At 48.3% G+C, this 14,540-nt stretch overlaps 1 protein-coding gene across 5 annotated transcripts in view; it reads right to left on the minus strand.

Moving 5' to 3' along the window:
* Positions 1 to 14,540, minus strand: part of HOGA1 (4-hydroxy-2-oxoglutarate aldolase 1) — a 32,417-nt gene that overhangs the window by 3,356 nt on the left and 14,521 nt on the right. The window contains exons 3-7 of one of the 5 annotated variants that reach the window (XM_010389551.2): positions 14,281 to 14,408; positions 13,688 to 13,822; positions 13,332 to 13,428; positions 11,505 to 11,638; positions 763 to 1,321 (exon numbers count right to left, since the gene is read on the minus strand). In XM_010389551.2, coding sequence (XP_010387853.1) covers positions 1,172 to 1,321; positions 11,505 to 11,638; positions 13,332 to 13,428; positions 13,688 to 13,822; positions 14,281 to 14,408 — 644 coding nt within the window. In that variant the 3' untranslated portion in view covers positions 763 to 1,171. Of the gene's footprint in view, positions 1 to 762; positions 1,322 to 11,248; positions 11,639 to 13,331; positions 13,429 to 13,687; positions 13,823 to 14,280; positions 14,409 to 14,540 lie in introns of those variants that run through there. The other 4 variants (XM_010389552.2, XM_030941513.1, XM_030941514.1 and 1 more) reach the window with 4 other exon arrangements.

Raw genomic sequence — 14,540 nt, forward strand, 5'->3', positions numbered from 1 at the left:
AAAACAGATTTAGAAAAGGGCATTGTGGCCGGGCGCGGTGGCTCAAGCCTGTAATCCCAGCACTTTGGGAGGCCGAGACGGGCGGATCACAAGTTCAGGAGATCGAGACCATCCTGGCGAACACAGTGAAACCCCGTCTCTACTAAAAATACAAAAAACTAGCCGGGTGACGAGGCGGGCGCCTGTAGTCCCAGCTACTTGGGAGGCTGAGGCAGGAGAATGGCGGGAACCCGGGAGGCGGAGCTTGCAGTGAGCTGAGATCCCGCCACTGCACTCCAGCCTGGGCGACAGAGCAAGACTCCGCCTCAAAAAAAAAAAAAAAAAAAAAAAAGAAAAGGGCATTGTGGCTGCGACCAGTGACACTTTCCTGATCAAGTTTCCTAGGCTGATACTTCCCTGGAAGGAGTCAGAACTTGGGTTTGTAGGAGTAGCCCTGGCTTCCAGCTGCATTGTGCTAGACTCAGGTTTGAAGCCCCAAGTCTAAGTAGTCCCCGCTTCAATAAAACAAATTCCCGGCTGGGTGCAGTGGCTCATGGCTGTAATCCCAGCAGTTTGGGAGGCCGAGGCAGTTGAATCACCTAGGTCAGGAGTTCGAGACCAGCCTGGCCAACATGGTGAAACCCCGTCTCTACTAAAAATACAAAAATTAGCTGGACGTGGTGGCAGGTGCCTGTAATCCCAACTACTCGGGAGGCTGAGGCAGGAGAATTGCTTGAACCCAGGAGGCGGAGGTTGCAGTGAGCCGAGATGGTACCATTGCACTCCAGCCTGGGCAACAGAGCGAAACTGTCTCAAAAAAAAAAGAAAAGAAAGAAAAAAAAATTTCCTGACTGTGCCTACTTGCACCTCTGCCCTTCCTTTCTGATTTCATGTGCCTCAGGGCATAGGACAGCATCCACAGCAGAGGGACAAATTGAGAAATTGCTCCTTACCAGTCTTCAGGCCAGAGAGACAGTTTAGGATACAAAAGGGAGAGGTCGGGGCAATGAGAATAGGAGATGTGCGTGGGCGTGCCTGTGAAAGGCTGCCTGGAGGACTAAAGTAGGCAAAGGAGCCTCTACCGGCTCCCCTTGCCCGCCGCCCTCATCCCCCCTGCGCTCTCTGCTTCAGGCTGCAAGTGCAAGGCAGGAGGCTGAGATGGGCTCAGGCCAGCCATGGACGCTGCGGGCCCTCAGAGCCAGCCGTTGCTAGTGAAATCCATGCGCAGTGCCTCCTCCTCAGCGGGGCTCAGCTCCTGCAAGGGGGCGCGGCAGGGGCCTCCGTAGTAGCCAAACCAGTCCATGATTTTCTTCAGCCCTGGGATCCCGAAGCGTCGGGTCACCTGCAAAGCAGGGCCTGTTAAAAGAGACTGAGAAATTTGCTGAACGCCCATATCTGGAACTCGGAAATCTGTCCCTTTCAGAACGTTGAAGTCCTTACCCTCTTCCCCCAGGAAAGTAACTACCAACTCTATGGCACCCAGGGTAGATTGGGAATCCAGATTTAGAGACCAGAGAGCAGGTCTGTAATAGAAAAATACAAAAACTTCAGATTGGGGAAGAAGAGTGCCTCCTTTGGTTTTAGGAGAAAAATCCACTCCAACAGAGGGGGGAGTGTCATTCGGTCCTTGAGCTGGGGTGGGAGAAGACAGCAAGGCTGCGGGTCTAGGTACTAGAGCATCAGCAGTCTGCAGCCCAGTTCCCCGAAAGCTGACGCAGGGCACACCAGGCCTGGGAAGTCAGGAGGGGGAAGGATCTGTGGCAGCCTCAGCCACAGCCCAGACCTCCACTCCCCTTGCAACAGGCTGCCCTCACCTCCCCATAGCTCTTCCTGACCCTAACACTAAATGTTCTCCCAGGAAAAGCAAAGCATGGTTGCCCAAGGAAGTTTTGTTGTATAAACCTTATGTCATTTACTTATTATCTCTGAGTAAGTTCTCCTGTGTAAAAAATGAAGGAGCTGGACAACATGATCTCTAAAGGCTTTTCCCTGATAATGGGGAACCTAAAGCTATTGTTATTATTTATTTATTTGTTTGTTTGTTGTTTATTTTTTTGAGACAGAGTCTTGCTCTGTCACCCAGGCTGGAGTGCAGTGGCGTGATCTCGGCTCATTGCAACCTCTGCCTCCTGAGTTCAAGTAATTCTCCTGCCTCAGCCTCCTGAGTAGCTGAGATTACAGGCACCTGCCACCACACCAGGCTTATTTTATTTTATTTTATTTTATTTTATTTTATCTTTGTATTTTTAGTAGAGACAGGGCTTCGCCATGTTGGCCAGGCTGGTCTCAAACTCCTGACCTCAAGTGATCTGCCCACCTCGGCCTCCCAAAGTGCTAGGATTACAGGCACGAGCCACCGCACCTGGAATAATTTATTTATTTTTATTTTATTTTTATTTTTTTGAGACAGAGTCTCACTCTGCCACTCAGGCCAGAGTGCAGTGGTATGATCATGGCTAACTGTAGCCCAGACCTCCTGGGCTCGATCGATTTTCCTGCCTCAGTCTCCAGATCACCTTCGACTACAGATGCATGCCACCATGCCTGGCTAATTTTTGCATTTTTTGTAGAGATGAGGTCTTGCTGTGTTGCTCAGGCTAGTCACAAACTCCTGAGCTCAAGTGATCCACCCACCTCGGCCTCCCAAAGTCCTGGGATTACAGGCATGAGCCACGGTGCCTGGCCTATTATAATTTAAAATCATGTGTGGAATTTTACAGAGTAGATGAAGCATCAAATTTCCTTGCTTTTGGTATAGCAACTGGTTATTTCATGCTGATCAGAAATATTAGATGAATCTTTCACTACCTAAAAACTATGAAAGTAGTCCTGGCCGGGCGCGGTGGCTCAAGCCTGTAATCCCAGCACTTTGGGAGGCCGAGACGGGCGGATCACGAGGTCAGGAGATCGAGACCATCCTGGCTAACACGGTGAAACCCCGTCTCTACTAAAAAATACAAAAAACTAGCCGGGCGAGGTGGCAGGTGCCTGTAGTCCCAGCTACTCAGGAGGCTGAGGCAGGAGAATGGCGTAAACCCGGGAGGTGGAGCTTGTAGTGAGCTGAGATCTGGCCACTGCACTCCAGCCCGGGCAACAGAGCCAGACTCCATCTCAAAAAAAAAAAAAGAAAGTAGTCCTTAAGAAAGTTTTATCTGGAGGGAAGCTAAAACCTTAGGAGGATAAATAAGAGGTTGTTTGGGATAAAGAGGCCAGGAACCACTGATGAAAGATTGACTAATAACTGTTTATCACTAGAGTCCCGGAGGCTTCATCAAGCATGGATTTTTTTTTTTCTTGGAATGGGTGGTAAGCCACCCTCCTCCAGGCCTCACCACCCCCATGATGTTCTAATAGTCTGGCCTTTTTACCCAAAGCCTGAGTAGGTGGGAGAGACCCAGGATAGAGGATGGAAATAAGAGGTACCTAGAGAAAAGCTTGCTCCTGCCATGGGTTTCCAAAGATATCTGGTGTGGCCTCTCTTCAAACCCGAAGAAAGGGTTGGTGGCAAAGACTGTAGAAAGTCCTAAATATAGCCAGGGGCAAGAGGCAGGCTGCTGGGAAGGTGGAGGAAGGACATTGTGTTCGACCAGGGAGGGGCAATAGAGTGACATCAAGCTGCTCTCGTGGTGTCTGAGCCCACAGCCCAGGCAGCAGAAAGGTGTTCCAGGCATTCCTGGGTATGTGCCCAGAGCTGGCACAGGAGAGGACACAGAATGAAGGGTGAGGCAGGATGGGGTAGGGCAGGATGACATGCAGAGATCTGGGATGACAGCTAGGCATCCTCTCTTCCCCAGGGGCAGCCCAAGCTGCTTCGTCTGCAAAATGAGGGATAACACCACCTACCCCATAGAGACGTCCCAAGGGCCAGATGAGAAAACACCGCTAATATTAGACCAGTTCCCATGAGCCCTGGAATCCGCTCCTTTTCCTGTCCCGGTGGCATGCGGGTTCTGGGACCTTCGCTTTCACAGGTGCATTGGGAGTGGGAGAGCAGAGGCCCCACCCCAGTGGAATGTTCAGTATGTGCAGGACGGCCTGTGCCCAATGGGGGCCCAATCGCTTCTGCAAGTTCCTACAACCTATTTATAGAAAGGCCCCATCTCGGAAGCACCTTCACCTCCGCGGGACTCAGATCTACCTCCTCAGCTGTCCTTTCTCTAAATCTAAGTTAATCTGCCCCTTTGAGGTAAGGATACAGCTGTGAGGGAGCTCTAGAGCCCACCCACCACTTTACCCAAACAAAACATTGTGGAGTGCCTAGCTCAGCCTGGGACTGCAACCAGGCCCATGAGGCCCTTACCTTGCATGCAAAACTTAAGGGGAGGCCAAAAACCTCAATCATCAAAATAAGTAATATTTCAATGCTTTTTTTTTTTTTTTAAACAGTCTCACTCTGTCACCCAGGCTGGAGTGCAGTGGTGCGATCTCGGCTCACTGAAACTTCCACCTCCTGGGTTCAAGTGATTCTTCTGCCTCAGTCTCCTGAGCAGCTGGGATTACAGGTGCCCACCACCACACCTGGCTAATTTTTGTATTTTTAATAGAGAGAGGGTTTCACCATGTTGGCCAGGCTGATCTCGAACTCCTGACCTCAGGCGATCTGCCCCCCTTGGCCTCCCAAAGTGCTGGGATTATAGGCGTGAGCCACTGCGCCCAGCCAAAATAAGTAATATTTCAATGCAATATTTTTTTAAAAATCAAAATTAATGCAAAAAAAATCCACAATGAACAAAGCTTTAAATAAAGACAGGATCTAGCTGTGGCCCACCATATTGAAGACTCATGCATAAGTAATCATGTGTACCCCAAATACATGGGGTTTTTTGGTGTATTTTTCATTTTTATTTTTATTTATTGTATTTTTTAAATTTCTTTTTTTTGAGACAGGGTCTTGCTCTTTTGTCCAGGCTAGAGTGAAGTGGCATGATCATAGCTCACTGCAGCCTCGGCCTCATGGGCTCAAGCAATCTTCCTGCCTCAGCCTCTGAGTAGCTGGGACTACAGTTGCACGCCACCACGCCTGGCTAATTTTTGTTTATTTTTACTGAAGACAAAGTTTCACTCTGTTGCCCAGGCTGGTCTCAAACTCCTGAGCTCAAATGATCTTCCTGCCTCAACCTCCCAAATTGCTGGGATTACAGGTGTGAGCCACTGTGCCCTGCTGGTATCTTTTTAGTGGTTAATCTTTCTCTAGAAGTAGATTTGGAAAAATATGTTTTGATGAGTTTGCTTCCATTAAAGCCAGGAAAATAAAATTATAACAAATCATGTTTTTGGTATATGAAATATTTAAACCTAAAATAGTGCTGTGAGTTTTAACATACCTGCTTTTCAATTTTCAATATTTTTTCACCCACTGTCATGTTCTTAGGGGGGAAAAATCACCATTTAGAAAAATACTTAGAGCTTTTACTTTCAGGAAGGTGGAGTAGATGTACTTGTCCCAATTCTTCCCAATAAGTACAACTAAAAACTCTGGACATTATATAAAAATATTATCTGGACATTTTATTTAAAAATTATATATATCTGGACATTATATAAAAAACAGACATAAGAAGACTCTGGAAGGCAGAGAGAAGAAGGAAGACCAACAAGGGACCCAATAAGCAACACAGCGCTGCATACCCCGGCCCAGACTTGGAGCTGAAGAAGTCGGCAAGCACGCAATGCCAATACGGTACAGACAATACAAGCACTAACAGAAACCAGTTCTCTCTAGCCAAAGGACCGGAAAAGGGGTGGCCTAGCAAGATGGAAAGCTTTCAAACAATAACTGCTCTACGCTAGTCAAACACCAGCCAGGCTAGCAAAGACTGAGTGAAGGAGTCTGAACTGCCACCCCTGCTCCCAGCTGGGTGGTGTCAGAGCAGGCCTAGTGGAGGGAAGTCAGGACTTGTACCACTGCTCATCTTCAAAATGCCACCAGAGCCCACCCCACCTGCTGCCAGACACACAGGCAATGCAGTGGAGGCAGTGTGTAGGGAGCAACAAGGGGGCTCTTCTACCCTCCAGGCAGCAGGATGTGCCTAGTACAGAGCCTAGTGCAGAGGTGTCTTTTTTTTTTTCAGAGATGGGGTCTCGCCATGTTGCCCAGGCTGGTCTCAAACTCCTGGCCTCAAGCAATACTGCCATCTCTATCTCCAAAAGTGCTAGGATTACAGGCGTGAGCCAGTCTGCACCAGATCCTTAGGTGTCAATTTTAAAAAATATGTATAAGACTTATTGGCTGGAAACTACAAAATGCTGAAGAAATAAATCAAAGAAGATCTAAATAAACAGAGAAATGTACCATGTTCAAGGACTGGAGGACAACATGGTAAAGAAGTCAGTTGTCCCCAGCTTGGTATGCAGGCTTAACACAATTTCGATCAAAGGCCCAGCAAGATTTTATTGTAGATATAGACAAGAGTCTTGTAAAATTTATATGAAAAGGTAAAGAAATTCGACAAAACAATTTGAAGGAAAAACAAAAGAGCAAAGTGGGAGGAATCAGTCTACCTGATTTTAAGGCTTAGCTATAGTAATCAAGTCTGTGTGGTACTGCAGAGAGATAGACACAAAAATCAATGGAAAGAAGAGAGAATCCAGAAATAGACCCACACAAATATGCCCCACTGACTTTTGACAAGGCACGCAAGCAGTTCAATGGAGGAAAGATGGCCTTTTCAACAAATGAAGCTGGAGCAAATGGATATCCCTTAGGGAAGAAAACCACAAAACCTTGACCTAAGTCTCACACTTTATACAAAAATTAACTCAAAATGAGTCACAGACTTATAAAACATAAAACTATAAAACTTAAAGGAAAAAAATAAGAGAAAATCTTTATAATCTTCTAAGAACACTTTTTTTTTTTTTTTTGAGACGGAATCTCGCTCTGTCGCCCAGGCTGGAGTGCAGTGGGGCAATCTCAGCTCACTGCAAGCTCCACCTCCCAGGTTCACACCATTCTCCTCCCTCAGCCTCCAGTAGTAGCTGGGACTACAGGCTCCCGCCACCATGCCCGGCTAATTTTTTGTATTTTTGGTAGAGACGGGATTTCACAGTATTAGCCAGGATGGTCTCAGTCTCCTGACCTCATGATCTGCCCGCCTTGGCCTCCCAAAGTGCTGGGATTACAGGTGTGAGCCACCACACCTGGCCCTGAGAATTCTTTAAGAGTTGTTTGTTTGTTTGTTTTGTTTTGTTTTTTTCTGAGATGGAGTCTCACTCTGTCACCCAGGCTGGAATGCAATGGCACGATCTAGGCTCACTGCAACTTCTGCCCTCCGAGTTCAAGTGATTCTCCTGCCTCAGCCTCCTGAGTAGCTGGGATTACAGGCGCCTGCCACTGCGCCTGGCTATTTTTTTTTTTTTTTTTTTGTATTTTTAGTAGAGACGGGAGTTTCACCATCTCAGCCAGGCTGATCTTGAACTCCTGACCTCGTGATCCACCCGCCTCAGCCTCCCAAAGAGCTGGGATTATAGACGTGAGCCACCGTGCCCAGAACTCTTTAAGAATTATTAGACTTGACACCACAAACATGATCCATAATAGAAAATGTTGATAAATTGTACTTCATCAAAATGTAAAACTTGCTCTGCAAAAGACCTGTTAAGGCAATGAAAAGACAAGCTGCAGACTGGGAGAAAATATTTACAAGCCACATATCTAACAAAGGACTAGTATTTAGAAGCTATAAAGAACTTTAAAATTCAACAGTCAAAAGAACAATCCAATTTTAAAACGGGTAAGAAATATAGATAGTTCACTGAAAAGATGGCAAATAAATACATGAAAAAAAATGTTCAATAGCATTAGCCATCAGAGAAATGCAAATTAAAACCACAATGAGATGGTACTACACATCTGTCAGAATGGCTAAAATAAAAAATAGTCACAACACCAAATGCTGGCAAAGCTGCAGAAAAACTAGATCACTCATATGTTTACATCAGTGTAAATTTAAAATAGTACAGCCGCTCTGGAAAAGTTTGGCAGGTTTGTTTCTGGGTTTTTGTTTGTTTGTTTTGGGGTTTTGGGGTTTGTTTTTTTGTTTTGTTTTTTGAGACAGGATCTCACTCTGTAGCCCAGGCTGGAGTGCAGTGGCAAAATCACAGCTCACTGCAGCCTCAACCTCCCAGATTCAAGGGATCTTCCCTTCTGCCTCAGCCTCCCAAGTCGTGGGACCACAGGTGCATGCCACCACACCTAGCTAATTTTCTGTATTTTTTGTAGAGACAGAGTCTCCCCATGTTGTGCAGGCTGGTCTTGAACTCCTGGGCTCAAGCAATCCACCCCCCTCAGCCTCCCAAAATGATGGGATTGCAAGTGTGAGCCACCACACCCAGCCAGCAGTTTCTCAGAAAATGAAACCTGTGACTACCCTATGACCCACCATTTTTACTGCTGTGTATCGATCCCAGAAAAATGAAAACTTACGGACACACGAAAACCTGTTCATGAATGTTCATGGCAGCTTTTATTTATTTATTTATTTATTTATTTATTTATTTATTTATTTATTTATTGAGACAGAGTCTCACTCTGTCATCCAAGCTGGAGTGCAGTGGCACAATCTTGGCTCACTGCAACCTCCGCCTCCTGGGTTCAAGCGATTCTCCTGCTCAGCCACTCGAGTAGCTGGGATTACAGACGTGCACCACCACGCCCAGCTAATTTTTGTATTTTTAGTAGAGACGGAGTTTCACCATGTTGGCCAGGCTGGTCTCAGACTCCTGACCTCAGGTGATCTGCCCACCTTGGCCTCCCAAAGTGCTGGGATTACAGGCGTGAGCCACTGCACCCAGCCCATGGCAGCTTTTAATAGCCAAAAACTGAAAATAACCCAGCTGTTCTTCAACAGGTGAGTGGTTAAACATGCTGTAGGGGGCCGGCTGTGGTGGTTCATGCCTGTAATCCCAGCACTTTGGGAGGCTGAGGCAAGATGGCTTGAGACCAGGAGTTCGAGACCAGCCTGGGCAACATAGCGAGACCTTGTCTCTACTAAAAATAAAAAAGAATTAGCCAGGTGTGGTAGTGTGCACCTGTTGACCCAGCTACTTGGGAGGATGAACTGGGAAGATTGCTTGAGCCAGGAGGTCGAGGCTGCAGTGAGCAATAATCCTGCCACTGCACTCATCCTGGGCGACAGAACAAGACCCTGTCTCAATAAATAAATAATAAATAAACATGCTGTGGTACAGCCATGCCATGGTATACTACTCAGAAATAAAAAGAATTAACTATTGATACACGCAGCAAACAACCTGGATGAATATCCAGAGAATTATGCGGAGTGGAAAAAGCTAGTCCCCAAAAGTTATATACCATGTGATTCCATACAGTATACTCTTGAACTGACAAAATTATAAAATGGTGAATGTATGTGTGGTTGCTAGAGGTTAAGGAGCCGGTGAAGGCAAATGTGAGTAGGCATGGCTATAAGAGGATGACATGAGGGATCCTTGTAGGGACAGAAATATTCTGTGTCTCAACTGTATCAAGGTCAATATCCAGACTGTGAAATTATTCTACAGTTTTGTAAGATGTTGCCATTGGGGAAAACTGCACCATGGGTACATGGGATCCCTTTGTATTATTTCTTAAAGTTGCATGGGAATCTATAATTATCTAAAAATAAAAAGTTTGGCCAGGCATGGTGGCTCATGCCTATGATCCTAACACTTTGGGAGGCCAAGGCAGGTGGATCACGAGGTCAGGAGTTTGAGACCAGCCTGGCCAACATGGTGAAACCTGTCTTCACTAAAAACACAAAAATTAGCCGGGTGTGGCGGCAGGTACCTGTAATCCCAGCTACTTGGGAGGCTGAGCAGGAGAATTGCTTGAACCCAGGAGGCAGAGGCTGCAATAAGCCGAGATTGTGCCACTGCACACCAGCCTGGGTGACAGAGTGAGACGCCATCTCAAAGTAAATAAATAAAATAAAAAGTTTAATATAAGATATACAGTAGGCCAGCCATGGTGGCTCATGCCTGTAATCCCAGCATTTTGGGAGGCTGAGGTGGGAGGACCGCTTGAGCCCAGGAGATAAAGACCAGCCTGGGCAACATAGTGAGACCGCCATCTCTACAAAAATAAAAATAAAAAATAAAAAAGATTGCTTAAGCCCAGGACGTTGAGGCTGCAGTGAGCTATCATCACACCACTGCTCTCTAGCCTGGGTGACAGAGAATGACTCTGTTTCGAAAATAAAAAAATAAAAGCAAAAAATTGGGAGGCCGAGGCAGGAGGGTCACTTGAGGTTAGGAGTTTGAGGCCAGCCTGGCCAACATGGTGAAACCCCGTCTCTACTAAAAATACAAAAATATTAGCTGGGTATGGTGGGACGTGCCTGTAATCCCAGCTACTAGGGAGGCTGAGACAGGAGAATTGCTTGCACCTAGGAGGCGGAGGTTGCAGTGAGCCGAGATTGAGCCACTGCACTCCAGCCTGGGCGACAGAGTGAGACTCTGTCTCAGAAAAGAAACGAGAAGAGAAGAGAAAAGAAAGGAAAAGAAAAGAAAAAGGCCAGGCACTGTGGCTCATGCCTGTAATACCAGCACTTTGGGAGGCTGAGGTGGGCGGATCACTTGAGGCCAGGAATTTGAGACTAGCCTGGCCAACATGGTGAAACCCCATCTCTACTGAAACATGAAAACAAAAACAAAAATTAGCCGGGGATGGTGGTGCACACGTGTAATCTCTATTACTCAGGAGTGTGAGGCACAAGAATTGCTTGAACCTGGGAGACAGAGGTTGCAGTGAGCTGAGATTGCTGCATTCCAGCCTGGGCAAAAGAGCGAGACTCTGTCTCAAAAAAAAAAAAAAGAAAAGAAAAGAAGAGAGAGAGAGAGAGACAGAGAAAGAAAGAGAGAGAGAGAAAGAGAAATAAAGGAGCGAGGGAGGGAGGGAGGAAGGAAGGAAATAAAGGATAAAATGTACATTAAAACTTGAATACAGGGGCACACATTTTTCTGTTGCCTCAGACTTCAGAATGGCCCTGAACTTGACGGGCGTTCTCTCTGAAGTTCTTCTTTGTTTGCCCAACAAAGAATTGGGGTACAGAGTCTGACCACAGAACAGATTATATGAAGATGGTACTCTCCTGCCTTCTAACTCCTTTGCTAGCCCCAATCATTCCTATTTTTTCAGGACCTGGCCCCCAACAGCGTGGATTTAGAGGCCCTGGTTTACGCTCTTTCTCTCCAGGCACCTCTAAGTGTGGTCCTAGGGTTATTCTATCACAATCACACAGGATGTTTGTTTCAGTGCATCTTCTTGGGCCCAAAAGTTGAAACTTTAATTTGCCTCTAAGGGAATTTTAATGTACACTTAAGTTTCACAATCAATAGTGCCTGACTTTGTCCAAAGTCAGGATTTTCTGGGAGGCACAAGGAGTTCCCACACTGGGATGTTCTCTCAAAGGATTTTCTGAAAGGAAGAGACTGAGTGGGGCCTGGTGCCAGCCCTGGGTCCTGCTCCAGTGAGGACACAGACTGCCCACTCCCCCCACACCGCGCCCCTGCTGCCACTGGCTCACCGCAGCGTTTGGCTCGATGAGGCGGTGCTGCAGTTTCTGGGCATCTTCCCATTGCCCTGTGAGGCACAGTCGCTCCAGCTGGCACACCTGAGCCCCCAGGACATTGGCCAGGGCGCACACGCCCCCCACAGCTCCTGCAGGAAGTAAGACACAGAACGTCAGCCAGAGCCTCTCCCCTCTGAGCATCTCAAGCCCTGGTCCCAGCACTTCTTCAGCCTGGGGACATTACATACAGATTTCTATGTCACTTGGTTGGCTACATCAAAGGCATGCTCTGTGAGTCCAGAGTACACATTTCCAGAGAGAAGAGCTACCTGCATATTCAAAATAGAATCCTGCAGGTCGAGTGCTGCTCAGGGCTGATCTGTGAGGGGCAGGGAGCAGAGCCTGAAAGTGAACTCAAGGACAGTTCCTTCCCTGAACCCCTCCCGGAATAAAATCCCATCTGCCAGTTGACACCTCTAGCTTCCTCCAATAGCCCCCTGACTCATCAGTCCTGTAAGAGGGTAGGATGGATGGGAAGCCTTTGCTCTTTTGAAATCTTATTCCCCCCAGTGGATGCAACCAGAGACAGCAGTGGGCGTGGAAAGCGCCCTGGACAGAGTCAGGTCACCAGGCATGTCTTCCCATTGACTGCATAAACCTGAATGAGACCCTCTCTAGTCCTGTTTGTGCTCATCAGGGCAATGAAAATGGGTTTGGCTGTGATCTCAGAAAGCCCCACCACTTCTGCAAGTCTGTGAGTATGCTTCTAAGGCTAGATAGGAGTGGAACCCAAGGCACAGGGCCTCAAGACCAGAGAGAGAGGAGGCAATTTAGAATGAGCTAATAGAGCTGTTGTTTGTGGAATACCTATTATGTGTTCCAGGCGTGCTTCAGCAGCATGGCCCTGATGCTCTCTAATCCTCACGATCCCTCCGTGCACAGAGTAGAAACTCAGGCCCAGAGAGGTGAATGCTTTGCCCAGCATTACCCGGTGAATAAACTGCAGAACTGAGATTCCCTCCAACCTCCAGAGCCTGTGCTTTTTTTTTTTTTTTTTCTACTCCACTTTCAGGAATGAGAGAGAAATGATGGGTCCCTTCTTCTTCCCCTTCATTGTAGAGGCCGTGACATGGCAGGGGGAGATGTACAAGGCCCTAGACAACCAGCCAAAGTCTGGAGAGACCAGATGGAATAGGAACCAGGATTCTCCCCTGCAGTGCTAGAAAGGTCACTCAAATCTCTCCTCACTGGGGCTTCAACTGAAAGGAACAGCTTCCCTTCTCCTCCCTCCCCTCCAGGGCTCAAATCCAACCCAAACCCAAGGACGCTGACCCCAAACAGACAAGAGCAGTTGATCTAAGAGACATTCATAGGGACCCTGGATTGGAACAGAATCTGATCAGGCAACTGAAGATCCCTGGCTCAACTCTGTAGATCTGACAATTCATTCTGGCCTGGGACAGGGGAGAGGAAAATGGACTCCTGAACTACAGAGGAGGGCCCCAAGGCCTCTGCCCTCAGAGAATGATGTACAAAGTGGATTAGAGCAACTAAGTTTGTCATCTAATCACGGAGCTCCGGACTTAGAACAAACTGCAGGCATCCCTACTACAGGCCAGGGATTGTACACAGCCATCCTCCTCCAGCCAGCAAGGTTACTCACAGCACCCTGTATTCAGACAGGCAAGCGGCGTGGCCAGGTTTCTGAGTTTTCAGAGCGGGCAGGCTGGCAAACTACCGTCTTCAGACCCAGCCCCAGCCCTCACGGTCTCTCCCAGCAGACCCAGGTGCCTGGGTATCTCTTGGTAACCCATGACAATCTGAGAGCAGTGGGCAGCCTACCCAAGGCATAGCTGGCCATCAGGAAGCCAGCCGATCCAGCCAACACCTGGAAATCCTGCTTCCTGGTCTTGTGAACAATCAGCCCAATCCTGGTCACCTGCAACAGCAAATGTGGTGTGAGAGCTGTGCCCAGAGCCTTATCCTGGGTGAGGGCCGGGTAAGCGTGGTGGAATGAAAGCCCAGTGCCCAAAGAGATGCCCTCAAGAAAGTCCCAGAGAGCCCACACGACAGAGAGAATCCACACAGAAGCCAAGGATGGAAACAGATCTCAGAGTTGCCCTCAGGAGCAAAAGTGCTAGGAACCAGGAACCAGAAAAGGAGGAGAAGACCACAACCCCGGAGCTGCTGCCACTCACATCACCACCGCTGTCCTTCATGCCCACAATATTTGGGTGCTGGGAAAGCGTGACCACCGCATCCACAGGCAGGTCCAGCCCTGTGTTGGCTGGGACACTGTACAGCACCACAGGGATTGGAGAGAGATCAGCAACCTGCGGGGCGCAGAAAAAAGCAGGAGAGGGCAGCCGCCCCAGGTCCCAGGAGCCAGAGACTTGCCCACCCACAGGTCCAGGCCTGCTTCACTCCAGGGCCACCTGGACAGGCCTCCCTCCTGTGCTGCGTGCCCCGAGTGTGAGCAATCACGGTGGGTCATATTTATGGAGTGCTTTCCATGTGCCAGGCACTGTTCTAAGCCCTTTATGTTCCTGATCTCATTTGATGCTCACTGCAACCCTATGAGATAGATGACATCATTCCTCCAATTTTAGAGGGGAGGAAGCAGTAACACAGAGTGGTTAGGTAAGCCTCCCAATGTTGTGCAGCTGATCCATGGTGGCAGTCCACCCGTTTCCTATAGCTGCCGTTCATATGAAGTAGCACCCCACTCCCAGCTTCCCTCATCTCCTCTCCCTGGGCAGAGCCTCCTCTTGGTCTCAGGCCCCACACACACCTTGGTGTAGTGGTGAATGAGGGCCGCGCTGCTCATGCGGCCACGATAGTAGCAAGGGGTCACCACCATGGCCGCGTCAGCCCCAACCTGGGCCATGCTGACAGTCATCTCCACTGTGGCTTGAGTGGCTGCCGGAGGAAGGAGAGAGGTGACAGCAGGCAGAAGGAGGCCTGGACTAGGGCACTGGGCCAAGCGAGGGTGCCTCAGCACGTCCCAGAAGAGGCAGAACAAGGAGACAGGACCCAAGCTAGGGCCTAGGA

Source organism: Rhinopithecus roxellana, chromosome 11, assembly GCF_007565055.1.
Source record: "Rhinopithecus roxellana isolate Shanxi Qingling chromosome 11, ASM756505v1, whole genome shotgun sequence".
In the NCBI taxonomy this organism is placed as follows: Eukaryota; Metazoa; Chordata; class Mammalia; order Primates; family Cercopithecidae; genus Rhinopithecus; species Rhinopithecus roxellana.